At 33.6% G+C, this 22647-nt stretch overlaps 1 protein-coding gene across 1 annotated transcript; it reads right to left on the bottom strand.

Annotated features, from left to right (window-relative positions):
• Positions 1 to 212: 212 nt before the first annotated feature.
• On the bottom strand, positions 213 to 16352 carry LOC133182957 (DNA annealing helicase and endonuclease ZRANB3-like). The gene is made up of 18 exons (XM_061317851.1): positions 16319 to 16352; positions 16008 to 16186; positions 14922 to 15156; positions 14442 to 14560; positions 13326 to 13470; positions 12721 to 12873; positions 11858 to 12097; positions 10514 to 10693; positions 9236 to 9400; positions 7835 to 8996; positions 7337 to 7458; positions 6293 to 6423; positions 5986 to 6106; positions 5702 to 5800; positions 5420 to 5563; positions 4967 to 5070; positions 4560 to 4668; positions 213 to 495 (listed from the first exon to the last, which is right to left on the bottom strand). The coding sequence occupies exons 2-18, from the start codon at positions 16184 to 16186 to the stop codon at positions 304 to 306; spliced, it is 3600 nt and encodes a 1199-aa protein (XP_061173835.1). The 5' UTR covers positions 16319 to 16352; the 3' UTR covers positions 213 to 303.
• Between the last annotated feature and the right edge of the window lie 6295 nt (positions 16353 to 22647).

The raw sequence follows: 22647 nt of genomic DNA on the forward strand, positions 1-22647 counted from the left end.
AATGTTCAAAAGTTTACAACCAATAAACAATGCACAATGCAAAAATGAAACAGATGGCAATAGGTCACCTGATTGACTTTTGTTGCATGCAAAACTTTGGACATTTGCAGCAATAACTAAATTAATGAAAATCTAAGCATACATAATAAAGAACTATAACTCAAACAACTGAATATTTAGTTTATTCAAATATAAAATCAAGGGAAAAAAAATTGAAATCAAATAAAATTGTCAACAACATGCAGTATAAGAAATACAGAGGAAGCATAAAGTTGACCAGTTAACAGTGTCTTATCACTAATTCTATGCTGGCTGGAAAAAAGCCGAAATGTCTGCCATACCAGTGGCTGCCCCAAGTTTCCTGATGGTTGCTCTTTTCCTAGCCTGTTGTGCAGTAACTTTCTGGTGGCAAAGAACACATAGAGTCCGAAAATTGTCAATATCACACTGTCCCCCTCCCTCCCACACTGCACGAATATGGTCCACATGCCAGAACTGTAACATCATATTTACATCAATTAGGACTGTATATTGAAATAAAAATTTCAATACAACTTAATTTACATTAATTCTCAATATTTCAGTACATGTTCAGCTTTTTAGAATTAAAATATTAAACTACCGGTACCCAAATGAACAAAGAAATCAATAACAGTTACATTTTGTTGTCCATTTTTAACAAGAAGAATGTGTCTTCAAATAGTCATAAAATTAACAAAAAGAAATGACTAAATGACTAGCACTCTCTTTGCAACTTGAATAAAATTTCACAAATGAGTAATTGCTTCATGTCATAACAAATAGTAGCACTATGTTGTTACAGTTAAATAAAGTTTGCTATTTTGCCAATCATTAACTGGTTCTATTTCTAATTTTGGTTGTCAAATCAATTCAATTTTAGTATCTGGTTACTTGCCTGCCTTTGCGATCGAGTACTTGTTCATTATTCAAGAAAAAATTCAAATTTCAAAGTTTTTCAACTAATCTATCTTCACAATTACATAGTGTTCTTTGTTTTACTTAATTTCGAAATCTAAATGCTGACGTTCAGTACATTATAGAGTAAGGGAAGAAGATAAATTCGAAAATTTTTAATAAATACAAGAGGCCCTTGGGCCACAGCGCTCACCTGAGTAACTTTGGCCTTGCTGTTTTTCACCTGATTTCTCCCCCCCCCCCCGGTAGTACTTATTGTGGCCCCGCCCTATCCCCAGGGGTAATGATTTGAACAATTGGAATCTACACTTCTCCAGGATGCTTCCAAGTAAGTTTCAGCTTATCTGGCCCAGTGGTTCTTGAGAAGAAGATTTTTAAAGATTTTTCCTATATATTTCAATGTAAAACTTGGATTCCCTATTGTGGCCCCGCCCTACTCCCGGGGGTCATGATTTGAATAATTTAGAATCTACACTACCCCAGGATGCTTCCAGATAAGTTTCAGCTTTTCAGGCCCAGTGGTTCTTGAGAAGAAGATTTTTAAAGATTTTTCCTATATATTTCAATGTAAAACTTGGATTCCCTATTGTGGCCCCGCCCTACCCCCGGGGGTCATGATTTGAACAATTTAGAATCTACACTACCCCAGCATGCTTCCAGATAAGTTTCAGCTTTTCAGGCCCAGTGGTTCTTGAGGAGAAGATTTTTAAAGATTTCTCCTATATATTTCAATGTAAAACTTGGATTCCCTATTGTGGCCCCGCCCTACCCCCGGGGGTCATGATTTGAACAATTTAGAATCTACACTACCCCAGCATGCTTCCACATAAGTCTCATCTTTTCTGGCCCAGTGGTTCTTGAGAAGAAGATTTTTAAAGATTTTTCCTATATATTTCAATGTAAAACTTGGATTCCCTATTGTGGCCCCGCCCTACACCCGGGGGTCATGATTTGAACAATTTAGAATCTACACTACCCCAGCATGCTTCCACATAAGTCTCATCTTTTCTGGCCCAGTGGTTCTTGAGAAGAAGATTTTTAAAGATTTTTCCTATATATTTCAATGTAAAACTTGGATTCCCTATTGTGGCCCTGCCCTACACCCGGGGGTCATGATTTGAACAATTTAGAATCTACACTACCCCAGCATGCTTCCACATAAGTCTCATCTTTTCTGGCCCAGTGGTTCCCGAGAAGAAGATTTTTAAAGATTTTTCCTATATATTTCAATGTAAAACTTGGATTCCCTATTGTGGCCCTGCCCTACACCCGGGGTCATAATTTGAACAATTTAGAATCTACACTACCCCAGCATGCTTCTACTTAAGTCTCATCTTTTCTGGCCCAGTGGTTCTTGAGAAGAAGATTTTTAAAGATTTTTCCTATATATTTCAATGTAAAACTTGGATTCCCTATTGTGGCCCCGCCCTACCCCCGGGGGTCATGATTTGAATAATTTAGAATCTACACTACCCCAGCATGCTTCCAGATAAGTTTCAGCTTTTCAGGCCCAGTGGTTCTTGAGAAGAAGATTTTTAAAGATTTTTCCTATATATTTCAATGTAAAACTTGGATTCCCTATTGTGGCCCCGCCCTACACCGGGGGGTCATGATTTGAACAATTTAGAATCTACACTACCCCAGCATGCTTCCACATAAGTTTCAGCTTTTCAGGCCCAGTGGTTCTTGAGAAGAAGATTTTCAAAGATTTTTCCTATATATTTCAATGTAAAACTTGGATTCCCTATTGTGGCCCCGCCCTACCCCCGGGGGTCATGATTTGAACAATTTAGAATCTACACTACCCAAGCATGCTTCCACATAAGTTTCAGCTTTTCAGGCCCAGTGGTTCTTGAGAAGAAGATTTTTAAAGATTTTTCCTATATATTTCAATGTAAAACTTGGATTCCCTATTGTGGCCCCGCCCTACCCCCGGGGGTCATGATTTGAACAATTTAGAATCTACACTTCCCCAGCATGCTTGCAAGTAAGTTTCAGCTTTTCTGGCCCAGTGGTTCTTGAGAAGAAGATTTTAAAAGATTTTTACTACATATTTCAATGTAAAACTTGGATTCCCTATTGTGGCCCCGCCCTGCCCCCAGTTTAGAATCTACACTACCTTATGATGCTTCCAGATAAGTTTCAGCTTTTCTGGCCCAGTGGTTCTTGAGAAGAAGATTTTTTAATGCCCCCACCCAATTTTTGTATTTTCTTGATTATCTCGCCTTTGAAGGGGACTTGGCCCTTCATTTTTACAATTTAAACTCCCCTTCACCCAAGGTTGCTTTGTACCAAGTTTGGTTAAAATTGGCCCAGTGGTTCTTGAGAAGAAGTCGAAAATGTGAAAAGTTTACAGACGGACGGACAGACGGACGACGGACAACGGGTGATCAGAAAAGCTCACTTGAGCTTTCAGCTCAGGTGAGCTAATAAAAACACATAATTATAACAAGAAGTCTGTGATCCAATGCTCTATAATAATACCCCCGCTCTGATGTGAGTACACATGTTCAGTTATGGACAGACACAGTAAAAATCAGGAAATTGACATCAGATTTGTACAAAAATGAATTCCAACATATGGCATGACTAAACAAAGACTGCGTTAAAATTTCAAGCATCTGCGATGAGTAGTTGCTGAGAAAACTGCCACCCAAATTTGTTATGTATGGTATGGACAGACATACGAATAAACAGGAAGTTGACATCAGATTTGTATAAAAATAATTCCCACCATATGGCATGCCCAAACAAAGAGTGTGCTAAAATTTCAAGCATCTGCGATGAGTAGTTGCTGAGAAAACTGTTAAAAACATTGTTACAGACAGACACACAGACAGCTAGACGGACGGACAAACAAGACAGCTAGACACACAAGGGTATAACAGTATACCTCCTTCAGAGCGGGGGTATAATAAACATTCAATTTTGATTGATCAAATGCATTCATGATTTTCAATGTTCAAGTTTCAACCATACATCCACAACTATTGTGTCAATTAAATGGCTCGTGTTATATCAACAGATTGTTCACCTGACAAATTTTTGCTCTGCAGAGAATTTAGAAAGTTGAAAATTATTGTTTCTCTGGTGTTAATTTAATGTCACTGTGCTTGATACGTAAGTGATTTAACATATTAGTTGTCCCTCTCATGTAAGTAAATTCAGCTACACAGAGTTGATTTTGTACAGAATTGGAATTGCTGGTTAGATCATTTAAATATTTCCAGTTACAAAAAGATGGAATCATTTTTGCTACTAATAAAGAACATGCTAAATTTCATTGAATTCCAATCCTGGCATGTCCCTGTCTACAGAAACAAAACAATGTGTCACCATTGACCAATATGCTAACAATCATGACTTTAATCATAGCTGAAACAAGACAGGGTCTTAAATCCCAGCTACATGAAGTTAATTGAGATAATGGTATATCTCTGAAAGTACAACATGCTTAACAAATAATGATGACAATGAAAAAATATTGCACAGTTTTATATTATTTTCCAAATACTTGAGTCCTGATTTTAATATTTGATGCTCAGACCTTTTGACAAGGACCCAAGAAACCACAGTTACTCATCGATGACTCTAATTCTAATCACCAATAAATAAAGACTTACTTGTCCAGCAACTGGATTTTTTACAATTGCCTCTTTCTGTTTTGGATTTAGCTTGTCAAATATACTGGAATGAAGGATGTCTACTCTTTTCTGCATATCATCTGTATCCCTGCAAAAATAACAAATACAAGTAAATCATACATATTACATTCTAGAGATGATTTACTTTTAAAAGCATTTCATTACTGGCATTTATATACAAAGGTGCATCACAACATAACAGTCATTAGTTTGTATGTTAAAAACCAATAAATACTTATGGAATTATAAATCTTTCAACTAATTCTTTATGTTTACTGATAGGGTCACTTACTCCCTCATTATCTTGTCCATAAGGTGACAATGCAAGAGTAATATATCTCACATATACATACAATTGTTTTAATTCAAGTTGCAAAACAACATACCTAATCTGCTTATACAAAGAGTGTGCATCAAAGCTGCATAACTGACAAATGCCATGTTCTGCCTCATACAGCTGGTCTCTGCAGTAACTGGAATTGGTCTGGATCTGTAAAATCAAATGATAACCTGTGAAAGTGTAACAATTACACTGTAACTGTTTGAATTATTGTGCATCTTATTCTATTTGGACACTCCTCCTGCACCCCCCCCCCCCCCCAAGACACACACACACAGACATGCACACACACAAAACTGTAGAGATTTTGTAAAAAAGAAAAATATATTTTAATATTTGCTAACATATCTACTAAATACTTCATACTTTGAGGCAATTAAACTGTAGTTGTTGTTTTTTATTTATGCTCTGGACTTCAATGTGAACTAAAAATACAGAAATAACCTCTATCTAGTATGTATAATGGAGGCAATTCCCAACATATTTACCCAATACTTACCCAATATTTGTTCATACATTTCTGGGAACAAAACCTTGTGGCCCATGCAGAATCTGAGTCCTTCAAGGTTTCTTTAGAAAGCAGACTGCTATCACAAGGTTTACTACAATTCAAACAAATCGGAATACCCTCTGATGTGGTGGCCTTAATAGAAGAAAAATAAGTTTTTTATGAGAAGTGGTGGGCTAAATAGATCAAAAATTGTATTCTTTTCATCCAATCCTATTCTGTAGTTCTTTTTAGGTAAGACTTATATACCAGTACACATATCTTTGGGTTTACCTGTACTAAGCTGGTCTCTGATTGGTGAGATCTTTTCACAACTCTGATGTTCCCCTGTATCTGACCTGCTTTTGCTAATGACTCAGCAGCAATGTCCTCCTAACAGATACAATAGGCTAAGACTTCATTTCACATATTTAATTTCACATTAATATGTGTTATTTTCAGAAGTGCCTCCATGATTTTTAAAACCTTGATAAGCAGTTAACTATAATTATACAACTCTACAATAAACAGAAAAAAGTTACTTGAATGAACATAGCGAAAAAGAAACTCGATAAAACCTTTGTTTTATGGCGGATAACTGTGACACATCTGTCACTTTTCAGTGACTCATATGCAACACGGGGACTGTCAAAGAGTGTAGATGACTTCACTATTAGTCGACGCTTGGTTTCAGTTAAGCTGAAATTTAATATTGAGAAGATAGTGATTCATTCAAAATTCACACAAGTCATCTTGTAAATTTCATACACTAAAGGGAGAGAGTTCCACGGCAATTTTTTATTTTGAGCATACTTCTTGAAACATACATGTATATTTGACATAGTTTAGAAATGGGATGTATTAAAAGACTGGATTCACAGTTACCTATTCCACTCCCTCATAAATTTTTGCACGAGTCTAAAATTCTGTGGATGTAGTAAGATATCTGGAAGATTTCCTTGGTTGTTCATTTCTACATCCAGTGGCACAAAGTTGGCTTGGAGAGAGTCACCATTCTAAAACCAAAGTAGCAATTTTTGACTATTAACATATCCAGATAAAACAAGAATACAACCAAGGGTACAAAATATGCCTATCATTAGGCCAAGCACATGTAAGCTATAGCATACATTGTATGTTTTAAAACATTTAATTTTAGAGTTGTTAAATTGTTCTGTATGCTTAAAAGGAAGAAGTGTGCAATATTGCCAATACATTTGTTTATGGGTATACTGCAATATTTATTCCAACATGATATATATTGCAATATTTTTTTCTAAATATTCCTAAAACAACTTTTTCATTATTATCAAATATGAGAAAGGAAATGCTCAGTTAGATAATCCAAAACAGTGGATTATACTTTCCTGCTCAACATTCATGAGCATTTTAGAATTTATGTTCTTTTACAATGTGAAATTAAAGTGTAAATTAAACTGAAATGTCAGATAATACACACAGAAGTTGACAGAACATACAATACATGCGAGTTCCTAAAAAAATTATGTGTAACAAAAATTATTGCATACAATATACAGTTAAACTTCGGTATCTTGAACATTGATATCTTGAATACCATGGATATGCTGAAGTCATTTGGAAGTCCCAATCACTTTTCTTTGATGATTTTTACCCTCAATATCTCAAACCCTAAGATATCTCTTTTTTCTCAGTCCTATCGTGTTCGGGATAACCAAGTTTGACTGTCACTACATAAAAATTGCTCTAGCTAAAATGGTACTACTCTACCAAAGCAAATTTGTCAATAGAATGATATACTGTAGCACATGTAGTAGTTAACCATTAGTTTAAAATGGTGGCCTCAATGTTTTGTTTGGGTGACAAAGAACAGGTTGTCTGCTGTTGAACTGCAAAAAAGCACAATCATCCATGGCCAACTATGTCAAACCCTTACCGGGCCAGCCTTACCTCATTGTATAGGTATATTCTGCTTGTATATGCACTGCATTTGTACCAAAAGCTCTTATAGACAGGAACTGCTGAAATATCTTTTACAATGATGTTGTCTTCAGTCTTTGTAGTCTCAACATCTGCAATCAGAAATGTAATCCAAGAAATTCTAATAAAAATAAATTATTGAACCATATTTTCATACCCTTATTACATCTATGTGTGATTAGGATGAGGAGAAATCAGTTAGATTTGGAGACAGATCTAGTGAAAGATGCTGACTTTCCTGGGTTTCAACACTTCCCTTTAAATTCAGAGGAAAAAGTATGGAAAAATGTGCCCTGTGGCAAGAAAGAATCACATACAGGTGCAGGAGAATCCATCAGCCCTCAAATAAATGGTATTATTTTCCATCTGTCATTATTAAGGTTTACATCTAAACACCTGAAAGCCAACATGTGATGAGTTTTAATATATATTGATTTTCACAAAAAAACATTAAGGATGAAAAGCTACCTTGAGACAGGATTTCTTGATCCCAATCCTCATCAAACATTTCTTCTACATCATCAGTTTCTCTAGTAATGTCAAGATTATCCTCCATCATCGAATCACTCAAGGCACTCTGTGTTGGTTGGGATGAATCCTCAGAGGACTGAAGCTCTACAGTACTTTGTCCACTCTTGGTCAGTTCCAGACTGCTAGTCATTTCCTGATCATTGCCTTCTTTCTTTTCCTCATTTTCTACATTTTCCTTTCCATTATCCCCGTAAATAGTTTGTTTTCTTGTTGTACACTGGTCAATGTCGCTAGAGTTTTCAGATGATTGACTGCTGTGATCAGCTCCTGATTTCAAAGTTGGGGAGTAAGTCTCCAGGAAGAAAGTTCTTCGTCTCTGTTTAGACTTTGTTGAGAATGACTCCTCCTCATCACTCTGTCTTCCTTTTTCACACTGATCACATGCTGACCGATCCTCCTCACTGTCCTTATGATGAAAGGATTCATCTTCATTCAATGAAGAACAAGAATTATCACAGCTTGAGCACAAGTGATGAGATTCTGACAACTGAGATATATTTTCATTATCACATGTATAAATGTCACACTTCAAAATATTGCTATTTTCTTGAGACTCTACAACCCTGTTTTTTACAAGTTGGTCTGGAGAAGCAGTCAAACTTCCTTCATCGTTATTTTGACTAGATTTCACTGACCTATTGTGTTTTGGAGTGTTACACATCTCACAGTAGGGGAGGTCAGCATGGTTTTGAAATGTGCATCCTGAACACCCCCAAGTATCAGAAAAAGAGTTTGATTGCTTAATATGTAAAGGTTTCCTTGTCAATTTTGTCCTACCAAAAACAAACTCATCCTCTTCATCGTTTTGTCCTTGTGGAAATAACAACATCTGGTTTACATTCTTAATTTTTCCTTTTAATTTTGATGAATTTTCCTGTGAATGAGATTCTGTGTTATATTTGTCATTTGGCGTACTGATTCTGTTTTCATCAATTTCATCCATCTCATTCTCACCATCACTGTCTAGGAGTTCTATGACATCATCTGAGTCTTGTGTTTTGTTGAAATTCTTCCTTTTCTTCCTGAAAACAGATCCCTCCTCTCTCTTTCTTTTCTTTCCACTACTAATAAAATCCAAAATTGAAGGCTGGTCTTTTGGCTGAAATTTAAAACAATACCTATCATTCAAATAAATACTGTGAAATCATTTTAAAGTGTATTTCAAGCAAGTTTCATTCAGCACCCCTGCCTACAGATATGACCTCAACAAATAATTAAACTACAGATATGTAAAATATTCTCTCTAAGAATAAAAAAAGGACTTCACTACAAAAAATTACAAATTTCACAAATTTTAAAGGCTTTTAAGGTAAGGGTTTAAATTTTCAGACGTTTCACCTGTTGAGATGCAAATATGGATGCAAAGTCTGTGTTGGCTGCCTCCTCTGTGGACGGTGCTTTATAGACATCAGCTGTAGACAGCAGGTCCACCTGGTATTTGTCTCCTTTATCGGCTTTCATCACCTGCTTCTGACCATTGAGTGTTGTGGTGGTCACAATTGTCTACAAGCAGACAGTCATTTTAAATTTATTGATCAGGTTTTCTTGAGACAGTTTTTTTTTTTTGTTTTCCAAAAAGTTGAACATAGTTGAATTTTTTTAATAATGGGTTAGTAGAATATTTTCTAGTGGACATGCAATAAATGAATAAAGTGCACCACCATGGCACAATACACCCATTAAATATTGTTCAATTACCATAAACAGATTAAAATGCAAGTAAGAAAATTATGTCATCCTTTGTACAAAGATTTCAATGATTTTCCATTCCTAATGTTTGATGTGCATCTCCTATGGTGTAATTAGAACAAATACCCGGTAATACATCATATATTTCTCATCTGGTTGTGTTAAGAGTTTTACCAATGCCCATCTGCAGCTTTGTTCAATGTAGAACATTGCAGAAATGAAGCCTTACTGCACATCTACAACCTTAACACAATTATTAATAACAAAATTATACTAAATCTTAAAATGTAGAGTTCCATTGACAAGATTTTTAAAGGGATCTTCAGCCTTAGAGGAACATACCTTTGATTACGTTCAATCATATGCTAAAACATTTCTTAGCTACAAAATAAATGTAGGAGGGGTTCCTTTTGCCAAGCTTATATCTAAACCACATTGTTATATGTCTCTAGGGGTATAAAAAAAATCCCAAACCTTTCCACCTAGTCACATTTTTTTTTATTGGTAACATCTACAGATGTAGGGGGAGTTCTAATTACAAGAAAATGTAACAGACATGGATATCAACAATATATTCAGACTCATATTGGTATGTGCAGGTATAGTTATATCATTCTACCCACTTCTTATCAAACTACAAATAAAATCAAACAATCATGACAATCCTTTGAGGAGACAAAAACTTAATCTTTACAAGATATACATACATGTATATAGATATTACATGTATATTTTTAAACTTCAGTTTGGCATGTACTGAATAAGATTTCAAAAAAAAATTTTGGGAGGGGAATGGAAATTGACAAGTCACAAAGTTTATACATGTATAAAGAATTGAATCCACAAGGTAAGCCAAGATATTTCATCCAGTATCTTCTAATTTCAATGAGTTTCCTAGCTTTGGATGAATGTTACAATTTTTTTTACCTTTCTACATATTGCAGACCACACCCATTCATCCATGGTATCTTTTGCCACCAAGTAATGGACAGAAACACATCTAGTTTGTCCAATTCTGTGTGCCCTGTCCTCACACTGGATTAAAACCCCAGGGGTCCAGTACATTTCAGCAAACACCACCAGAGTGGCCTTAGTAAATGTCAACCCCTTAAAAATTTGAAACAGAAAGTAACATCAATTAAATACAGTAATTTATCAAATACAATAAAGCACACAGCAATGGCATATGATACATGTATATCAGTCAGGAACTAAGTAGGATAATTCTTAAAGCATCAAGTAATGCGGTTTAACAATCCTTTGTCTACTTCAGAAAGACACAACTCTAAATGCAAAGCCCTATAATTCACTATGACCTACATTTGGATTATACACAACTTCCTCCTATGATTTATAAATTGGTAAGACAATCTTAGGTCCAACAGTGGAAAAAATACAAGTCTGACACAATGTGAGAATACATTGCCTAAGAATTCAAAATGAGATTGCTCGACACTTTGATTCATCCTATCTCCGGGGGCCATGATTTAAACAAACTTGAATCTGTACTACCAGGGGATGCTTGCATAATGATATCACTAATCATGGTCCTGTTGTTCTTGAGAAGATTTTTAAAGAAATTTCCTATATATTTCCATGTAAAACTTTGATACCCCATTGTGGCCCAACCCTACCCTGAGGGGCCATGATTTGAAAAAAAAAAAAACTACTGTCAGGAAGCTTTCAGATATGTTTCATCTTTTTTGGCCCAGTGGTTCTTGAGAAGGTTTTTGATGACACCTACTAAATTTTTGCCTTTCTAAATAATCTCCCCTTTCAAGAAGCTCTGGCCCAACTTGAATCCTCATTTCCCAACGATATTCTGTGCCAAGTATAGTTGAAATTGACCTAGTGATTCTAGAGAAAATGAAACTAGAAGACGTTTACGACAATGATGAGAACAGACAGCATACAAATTATGATAAGAAAAACTCACTTAAACCTTCAGCTCATGAGAGATAAAAAAGATTTTTCTAAAAAAAAAAAAAAAACACAAGTAATTCAGCATTAAGCACACACATGACGGTCTCATTTCCATTTGAATGTAATTTGTTCCATCTAAGTCTTAGATTTTAAAGACTTGTGAACCTTGATTAACATTCACTATAAAATTAAGTCTTCAGGAGAGATGAGATACATACTGCGTATACATGACTAACAATACCAGACCTTATCCTCAACTAACTACTCTTGCAGCTAGGATTCTCAATATGACAAACTACACACATGGTAACTTAATCAACCTCTCCCCATTGTAATCTCCATACTAACCACTCCTGCAGCTAGGATGCTCAAAATGGCAACTCTAGTATCTGGGTCGGACTGAAACTGCTGTACATACAGTTGTCTGTCAGAAGGTTTTGTTTCACCATCAATCCTAACAAACTTCACATCGTGTTCCATCAAAGTCTGCTGTAAACCATTCATCATGGCATGATGGTAGGCAAAGACCAGAAACTTGAGGTTTTTGTTGTCACACAACATGGCAACATAATCTCGAGCAGGGCCTATCTAAAACAAGAAAAAAGAATCAAATTATACTGTAAATCACTTTTTATTCACAAGAACTTTATTTTCGTGTAATTACGCAAGTCTGTTTGCTCGCAAAAATATAATCTTGCGTATATTTGTATTGTTAAGGATTATATACAATAAAAACTATAGCTCCCACAAATTTTTTCTCGGATATAGATACCAAATATTTATCTCGCAAAAAATAAGGGGTCGCAACAATATAGTGATCTACAGTATCTAGTCACATTTTGTTCCCTGCCTTATTCTAAACTTATGTAAATGTATCATCTTGTAATTGATATCAAAAATACATATTTTAAACATGGTCAGAAAAATCTTTTTATTTTTTAAAAGAAAGTAGTGTAACTAAATGTAAAATGTAAATAGAATCCATGGAAATACAGTTGAACTTCGGTATCTCGAACACTGACATCTCGAATACCATGGATATGTCGAAGTCCTTTGGAAGTCCCATCCCCTTATTCTTTGAGTGTTTTATCCTAGATACCTCGAATCCTCGGATATCTCGAAGTTTTTTCTCCCATTGAGTTTGAGATAACGAGGTTTGACAGTATTTGATTTCCATAAGAACTCTTGGTGATTAGGACTACTCACAGTACCTTGGCTTCACCACTGAGTTGATACAACTTCTGTATCAGACTGAGAGTGTTGCCTGAGCAGCCATCATTGGTAGCCACTTCACAAACATTCTCAACCTGGCATCTGTCTTTCTTCATAGATGACTTCAGCTCTTGGAAAGTCTTTTGAATGTCCTGAAATGTCCATATTAAACTGCTATCTTAAGATTTTATAAATGAACAGTTTTTAAATGATATATGAGTAAATAAAACACAAAATTGATAAAGTTTAATACAAAATCTAAGAAATGTCAAGAACTTCAGCAATAACTTCAACTTGCTTTCTCTTTGATATTACATACATGTAGTTGTGATGCTAGATTACTGCACAATTTGACCAAGCTTGATTTGCATTGAGCTTTCTGACAGATTTTATGATTATTTCTGAATGACAAGACAAAATTTCTTAATTCTGTCACCAAAAGTGAAGGAGTTATTACCTGAATAACACATACGTGTATATTAAACATAAAGCATGAAGACCATAAATTTTTACAGGGCTAAATGCTAATTGTCAGTAAATTGAACTAAGGAAACTGTTTTTTTTTTCTACAAAAGAAGCAGTTATTATCAAGTATAATATTTACCTTGGTGACTTGAGAATCTTTAAGCTGGAACAATATCTGCTGTCGTTGTTTAGCTGGCAGCTGGGTTAAAACATCATCTTTCATTCTTCGGATCATTAAAACATCCTTAAGTTTCTTCTGAAGCTCTGCCAAATTACTGGCACCACTAAAGACGGAAAAAAAAATTAATAAAAATGCAAAGGATCAACTTTAAATTTAGAATGTTTGTAATGATACTGAAAAATTTTTTCATTAGTGAAAATTTATGGTTATATCTCAAGATGCTGGGCAGAAATTAAAAAAAAAAAAACAATAAAAAAAAAAACAACGAAAAAAAATCACTCATTCGAGTCCTGAACTTCAATCTTGCAACCTTGATATCAATAAGGGTCAACTTCTCCTTAGGAGGTATAATGTGTTCCAAGTTTTGATGTCTGTCACACAAAGGGTTTACAAGATATTTATAAGACAATATTTTATATCTAGAGTAATTAATTTGATCCTTGACCTTTGACCTTGTGACCTCAATATCAATAGGAATGATCTACATCTGAGAGAATACCAGTGTACCAAGTTTGATAAAGGGTTCTCAAACAAAACATTGAGCAGACAATATCTTCCTATGTCCAGATTAGTATAACTCTCAACCAATCAAAGGGGTCATCTATTCCTTAGGGGCACCAGTGTACAAAGTTTAGGTCTGTCAAGCAAATGATTCGCAAGAAATTAAGCAGATATCTTCCTATGTACAGAGTAGTTTAGTCCTTGACCTTGTGACTCCAAATCTAAAAGATTATGATTCTGAGTGGACAACACTTGGTCTTCCAACCAACTGACCTACTGAACAGGTGCAAATGAATATTGTCTTCTTTTTTCAAATGGAATATAAAAAAGAAATTGAATCTAAAGGTCTTACAGATCTTTTGCTATATTATTGTATTATGAGACAGGTTGAACTATGAGGGTATCAATACATATGCTATTAAATTTATTTAATAAAATTATATTTCTTATAGAATAAAAATAAATATTAAAGTCTTTTGCCTCATTTCACTGGCATTGATTTCAATAAGAGGTCTAAAAATATGCTATAAATAATAATGTTATTAAATACAAAATGAGTTTAGAATTTCTTACTCCACATTTCTTTTGCGGATTTTCCCTATATGCTGGATCCTGGCATCACAGAAGTGAGCAGTATAGGTCCACCAGCTCCCAAACTTGTTAGGGCATATAGCATCAACCTGTGAGAACAGCTGCAATAAAGTATATACTCCACATATACAAATTGTTGTTAAATAAACATATCCATTCAAAGTATTTCACAATATTACAAGTTGTCAGTGAAGAAGTTTTTTTAATGTCTGACAAAGTCTCCTTTTATTTAACCTTAATCTTGAAAACTGCATTGCAACAAAGTAAAAGTCTATCTTAATAAAACCTGAAATAAAGTCTCTTTTCATTTAACCTTGATCTTTACAACTGCATTGCAACAAAGTAACAGTCTATTTTTATAAAAACTTCCTGAAATATATGGTAATCTGATTAACATAAGAAATCTTATGTGCATAGATATGTCCTGTTTCCGTGGCTGTTTATGAAGCTGTCAGAGTTTACCTCTACTGGTTTGGAAAGTGAAGGAGTCCCTGACAGAAGGATGCGTCTGTTGGCGTTCCTGATCAGTGGACTGATAGCTTTACAGGATGCCGTCTTAATGTTCCGTATGTAGTGCGACTCGTCTACTATCACCACCTGGAAATTCTGATTGGTGAGGGCCTGAAGAACGACTTTACTAGAAGTCTTTGACAACAAGCCATAGGTAGCAATGACTATCTTTGCATTCTGAATCCCACTGCAGAGTAAAAATTATTACATCATATAATGCATTTTGATTGTCCTAATTACTTAAAAAGAAAAAGTATAAAGGGAATAAGAATTTGAAAAATTAGACAGATAACTTTATGTTTAGTGAGCATGACTGGGTCTTCAATAAAACTAAAAATTGATAAAAACAGTAATGTATCTTAAAGTTCTATAATTGTACTTGTAGCATTTATTCATATCTCACTAAAATTTTGGAAGGAAGTCATGATTTAACTATTTGACAGATTATTCTACATTTAGAACCCTGGAAAACTTTTCATCAACATAAAGAATTGTGTGTCTTGAATAGGAGTGAAACGGTTCACCGCGGTATCGATTCACCACGGTATTTTTTCTCAGTTTGAAACACGGTGCAAAATCTCTAATTTTCAGTTCGGTTCATTTTCGGTCAGGATCGTTATTCAGTCGGGTTTGGCATAAGGTAAAACACGTTACTCAGTATAAGTAAGTAAAGAAAACGTAAATTTTTGAGGACTGATAGTTTGTAAAATAATTTTTGACAGTCAAATCATTCTAATCAATTTCTTCTAGTCAATTTGCAAATAAAATTCGTAAATTAAGTGACTAGATTTAGTAAAGTAAAGCATAAAACAACTTTGAATTTGTTTCCTTCTATCAAAATGTATCATATGGAAAATAACCGTACCGAGTCAAAATTATACAATACGTATCGAACCGTGAAGGAGGTGTATTGTTTCACCCCTAGTCTTGAAGTATTCTACTTGTGTAGCAAGCTTTGAGATACACTGTAGCACCATAAAAATTCTTCAAGTTGTGAAAGGTTATAACTTTCATATTGTTTTGACTTCTCTAAATTACCTGGCATCATTCCCAGTTTGCACCATGAAGATGTCTTCTGGACTTGTGTCTGGGAACCATTTTTCAATCTCTTCAACCCAGCAAAATCTCAAGGAGGATGGAACAATGATAAGCAGAGGCCATTCTGATTTGTATAAGTAGGCCACTGATAATGCCTGCAGGGTTTTTCCAAGACCCATCTGAAATGATCCATTGTTGAAAAACTTTTAATCTGAAATAATCCCCTTTTAAGCAGACAAAAATCAAAACTGAATTTACAAGATGACATGTAATATCCAATTACTCTGTCAATTCAAATACAATTAACATACCTCATCAGCAATAAGACATCTGGAAGAGAAAATTTTGAAAATGTTGATATTTTAAACTCTCTGCAGTGTCTGTATACATACAATGTATATTTATCCTTATAGTTACAAGGAGTGCTTCTGAAAGATGACAGAGTTGAAATTACTTTGGTTAGCAGTTATGTACAACTAGATGTTTTTATAATTTTCATAGACATAAAACTTCCCCATTAACATTTATTTCAAAAGTGAGAGTTATCATAATTTCTCTTAAAGAATTTATTGCTATCATGCAGATACACAGTATAGAATTTGTTACTTTAATCATCATTTTAAGTTTGCTTTTCTTAGACATTGGAACAGTCCTCAAGATATTTTGGACTACCTACAGATTTTTAATTTGTAAATCATAAGATATTTTTGATGAAGTGCATATTTTTAATAATTTTTGGAACTCTTATTATGAATAACTTTATACAGATGCATAAATCGAAAAGGCCTAGAGGTCTGAGTGTGTGCATGTGGTGGTGGTGGTGGGGGGGGGGGGGGGGGCTTAACTGTCCTCAAGCACATAGAATGTTCATGGGCACAAAGTCTATAAATAACTGTAAAAAGGTGAAACAATATAGCACCTTTACAATTTGATACCAATTGTCTCAAATCAATTCAACAAAAAACTGTGAACATCAATGACATAGACACTCATCAATAAAATCCAATAATTTATACTTCTTTCAATTTGTTCATTACAAAAAAATTATGTGTAGCTGAATTTATTATTTTTAAAAATGGCAAAGGAAAAAAATAGTAGAGGAAAATATTTACTTAACAATTTATACTTAAATTCTCTAAACTTCTGATCTTTTATTTCAAACTTTTAAAAAATCTATTACAAAATATCATTAAGTCCGACATTAAAAAAATGATTGCTTTTTCTTTCATAGTCAGCTTGAGATTGAGAATGCTTTTTAAAATTTATTTTATTAATTTTTTTGTTTATTTAATATATATTTATGTTGATGTGTGAAGGTTATGTTTATAGATATATTTTTTTAACAAATTAAGCTGAGGAGTGCCTTTGCTAACAATACTGTACGTGCTTTAAAAAGTTGACAAGCATAAATAAAAATTCGAAGAATTGATAACACTTCGTTGCATACCTTCCATTCTTTTTCAATGCATATTTTATGCCGTCTCTCTGAAATGGCATAAGCCGTTTGGCTAACTTTGGTGGGAGTTTTTCTAAAATCCTGTAACTGTCTGCTTCCCTCATTCCGTTTCTCCCGCTAAGTCTGGGTCAATTTTTTTCTTTTGCTAGAAGGAGACGAAAGGATCAACGACGAGCGTTCAGGAGACTTAGAATGTGACACAGGTTTCTCTAATGCCCCAAAACATCTTGAAACGATTTTTTAAATGGGGGTTGATGACACGATTACAATAATTAACCAATATTTATCAAGAGCAGTACTGAAGTCAAACTCCTACAAGCTAATCAATTAGAATGTGTCTATGTCATAGCAAGCAAGAGAGAGGAGGGGGGCATTAAAAGAGAACAAGTTTGTTCTCTTTTAGTATCAGAGAGTGTGAATTTTTATAAAAGGCTAGTTTTAGGTTATATTTTGGATTTTCAGTTGTAATATTTTGTGAATATGTCATAGAAAAAATATTTTATTGAAAAAGAGTCAAAGAAACCTTGGGGTACGGGACACCGGGGGGGGTCCCAATATTAAAGCACCTGTGCCGTGTACATTACGTCCAATGAACCCCAACTCCGTCACCAACGTCAACGTACTTTATATGTAAAAACGTCACGCTACGTTATCTCCAACGTGTAGCATATTAGGGTAAATTGAGACGTAAAATAAAATATTTTTTGCCGTATTCAATATGGTATGTCATATTGATCCTTTGGCAAAGATCTTCATAAATATTCACACTCTCTGATACTAAATGAGGACTTTTAGTATCAGAGAGTGTGAATTTTTATAAAAGGCTAGTTTTAGGATATATTTTGGATTTCTCAGTTGTGATACTTTGTGAATATGTCATAGAAAAATATTTTATTGAAAAAAATCAAAGAACCCTTGGGGTACGGAACACCCGGGGGTGGGGGTCCCCAAGCATTTGTGACACATATAAGAAAAAGAACATTTCTTATTAAAACGTAAGCACTTTCATTGTTTTCTTCAGACGGTTTTAACAATATTAAACTTTTAACGTTATAATTTAATTTTGGTTGTAAAACGTCATTTGATTGGATAAAAAAAAGAATATAGCGTATAACCTGGGTTGTCTACGTCACAATGACTTACGTCAAAACGTATCAATGCGTTTGACGTTACATTTAAAATACGTACAATTTAAAGGCATTTTTGATGGAGAAATTGTTTTATTTTTTACACTTAATGATGGAAAATTAAATTATAAGGAATGACTTTAATAGCGACCCAAGTTATACTGGTATAATCTGGGTTGAAACAGTTTTACGCTTTTTTATAAAACGCTTCGCGATTTATAAAGCGTAAACTGCCCCAACCCAGGTTATACCAGTATAACTTGGGTAGCTATTAAAGTCATTCCTTAAGGACGACGGACCCCAATTCGAAATTTCGCGCCACTGCGCAGAAAACCGCGCATATGCCTTGAATCAAATTGACTTAATTATGTATTGCAAAAGACAAAAAATAAACATTTTTAATTCTTTTAAAGATATTCAAACGTTTCCTCTCAATTCAAAAATATTGTTAATATTTCGATTATATTCATTTGTTGATTTTATAAATAAATGATTTATTGGCCAAGACATTTTCATTGAAAATTTCCCCCAAAATGTGCCCTATACCTGAGTTTGACAAGCCCCCTTGAAAAATCTAAGCCGATGATCCATTTACTTTTTGGAATAATTTGCTGGTAAATTGTCTTGTTAACATTGTCCTTTAATACGAATACAAATTCTATTGCAGAATTTTTTCAATGATCACTCTTATACATTACACTGGCAATTTTCCATTATTTCCTATAGTAATTATCGATTTCCATCGCCAACTTTTGAAACGCTCCCCATTAAAAATCCACATCGATGACCATATGATTTTTTTTTTATTGATTTTAACTCAATTTAAGTCACTTTACCTCATATCAGAATTTGAATAAAAAATGTCTTGCAGAAATGAATTGGGTCCATCGTCGTTATAAATAACGTTACCTGGTGGTAACGTCAACAACAATGCTATGACGTCACAATACTCATAGAGGAAACGATTAACGTAGATCCTACGTCGTATGATGTCATACCGAGTAAATTAAAAATTTGGTGCTAGATCCATTATGACGTCATAATTAATTTAAGGTTACTTTTTCCCGTACTTTCTCCAAGACTGTCTCATGTAATGAAGTTACACAACTGTAATAATGTGAATGGCATGCAACTATTTTGAAGGAAATAAAAAATCCTAAGAAATCTAAATAGTACTAAATAGTATCTTGATGAAATGTATCAAAAGATCAAAGAGAGTCAAAGATCTGTGAAAAATTGTGTGTTAATTTTTTAATATCTATCATGAAATGACGTGCATTCCCTTTCATAATTATTTGTTAATTATTCATAATAGTTGTCGCAAAATAATAATGTTTCCCTAAGATATTATCTTTTTAAATAAAAAAATACATTTTTTTTATAAATACTAGATGAAATCCCGCGCAAGCGTGTGGAATTGAATTTATACCACTACCGACAGAAAATATATTGTAGCAGGAAGAAATACTTTGTTCAAAATCCCGCATGTGCTTCCCCCCCCCCCCTTTCGTAAAAACTTGAAAAAATAGCAATTTCATTAATTGATGTTTATTGTGAAACCTGTTATACTATGTTCATGATGTTATGGATATTGTACTTCAGATGCTCTTATATCATTTCCGTCAAGGATAAAAGCAGCGAATATTCACATTTTACTGATAAATTGATTTTGGGGGGGGGGGGGGATTCACAGGTACTTGGGTCTTGGTTTATGTATATGTATGTACCTTATTGATATGTAAAAAATGTACGTTACTTTTTTTTTTACATATCAATAAGGTACATACATATATATAATCCAAGACGCAAGTACCTGTGTAAAAATTAGCTTTTAACGCCCTATGAATAGGCCGAGTATTTGATACAAAAGACTGTATTCAGAAAAAAAAAACTGAAATGTATTGATTAAAGCACAAAATTTTACAGCTTTAATTGTATTTGAACAATGTCTTATTCATTAATTTTCTCTTTTCATGTAAGCAAGTTTATTACGAAGTAGAAATTGTACTTCGGGTTCGTCGCCACGATGCTCTCGGTGAGGCATTTTACCGATAAATTTATTAGGAAAACCTACTACATATATGTAACAGTCTTTCGATATATAAATATATTCACAACTTATAGTGTTATCAACGATTTACCATTATTTCAATGACCATTCACACATAAGCTTTTTTTATGTTCGTCTCGTTTTTCTTTTTAACATCGGGCTCGATGCTATATGATGTTCTAGAAGCTTCCGTCAATATTAAGATCGGTGAATGACAAAAATAATTTGCACATTTCCCTTTTTAATCGGTTATCACAACTTATTTCTTTTAAATCAAGTTTTGATTGAATAATTCAGTGATGACGTTTTATGAAATAAATAAACGATTGCTTGTTGTCAGTTTAATTGAAAATTGCCAGAAACTTAGATCCGCCAACCGGAAACGCCACCATACTCACGTTTTTGCTATTTCAGGGCTCTTTATAGAAAATAAAAGTAGACTTTTAATTTAATGTACGATACTTACAATGCGAGTGAAATCTAAATATAGTTTACGGACATCATATTGTATCTAGTGTATTCTTAAAGGAGTAAGTAAAAACTCTGGTGCATCCGTTTCGGAGTTTATTTGCAAAATTTATTAATTTATAAGTATATATAGATTCACATTGTAAATCTGAACGTAACTCCAAAACAGCCAGGCCCGTAGGAAGCAATTTCACTTTGAGGGGGCACAACCATAAATTTTCAGTTGGGGGGGGAGGGACTAGCAACTACCAAATTTCCTTGACAAGCCAAAAAAAAAGGTCATCAGTATCAGTATAGTACGGAAGCGTAATAGGGCCGCAGCAGTATCTTTTATTAATTTGTTTTAACAAATTACTAATTTGTTATAACAAATTATCAATTTGTTATAACAAATTATCAATTTGTTAAAACAGATTACTAATTTGTTATAACAACTTACTAATTTGTTATAACAAATTATCAATTTGTTATAACAAATTATCAATTTGTTATAACAAATTATCAATTTGTTATAACAAATTATCAATTTGTTATAACAAATTATTAATTTGTTATAATAGATTACTAATTTGTTATAACAGATTACTAATTTGTTATAACAGATTACTAATTTGATATAACAAATTAGTAATTTGTTATAACAGATTATTAATTTGTTATAACAAATTAGTAATTTGTTATAACAGATTACTAATTTGTTATAACAAATTAATAATTTGATATAACAAATTAATAATTTGATATAACAAATTATTAATTTGATATAACAAATTAGTAATTTGTTATAACAAATTAGTAATTTGATTTAAAAGATTATTATTTTTTAACAAAATATGAAGGTGAATACAGATCTATGGAAGCCAGATCAGATCAGATCAGAAATCTTATTTTAAATCGGGTTTATGAACACGTTAAGCATAAGCTTTGGAGAGCTTTTGATCAATATGTTAATGTGGATTTAGATGAATTAGCAACTTAGATTAAAGCACTTTAATTTTTGTTTAATTGCAGATTTTTTTTTTTAATTTTTGTTTTGTTTTGTTGTTGTTTGTTTGTTGTTGTTTTTTTTTTTTTGAGTCAGTTCCTTGGAATAGATTTCTCTGTTAGACAATTAAAAGAATAGCTGCATCCCAGGGATTATGTAGAAGAAATACAGAATGTTGGATCCTTCGAGAAAAATTCGAAGTTCCGGACAATTAAATATGACTTCAACGTCGTCCATTCAAATCAACACTTTTTTCAATGTCAACACAGGGGTCAAAAGGGGAGAAGACCTATTTTTTCCTTCTTTACACATGTGTAATATTTTGTGTGTATTGTTATAACAAATTATATTGCTTAACGATTTCTTGTAAAATATATGAGTAGTCCTATATGAGACAACCAGGATACAAATTACAAATGAATTTGAAGAAACAACTGTCAAAGTTTTCAGCCAATAATAAGTTATGAAGGCTTTAGTGGGACTTCGAGGGCTTTTCCAAAAGGCACGTATTTTGATAATAAAAATTACATACATACATGAAAAAATTTCACAAG

This window comes from Saccostrea echinata, unplaced genomic scaffold (genome assembly GCF_033153115.1).
Source record: "Saccostrea echinata isolate AGI-Se365-2 ecotype Australia unplaced genomic scaffold, CSIRO_AGI_Sech_v1 ptg000009l, whole genome shotgun sequence".
In the NCBI taxonomy this organism is placed as follows: domain Eukaryota; kingdom Metazoa; phylum Mollusca; class Bivalvia; order Ostreida; family Ostreidae; genus Saccostrea; species Saccostrea echinata.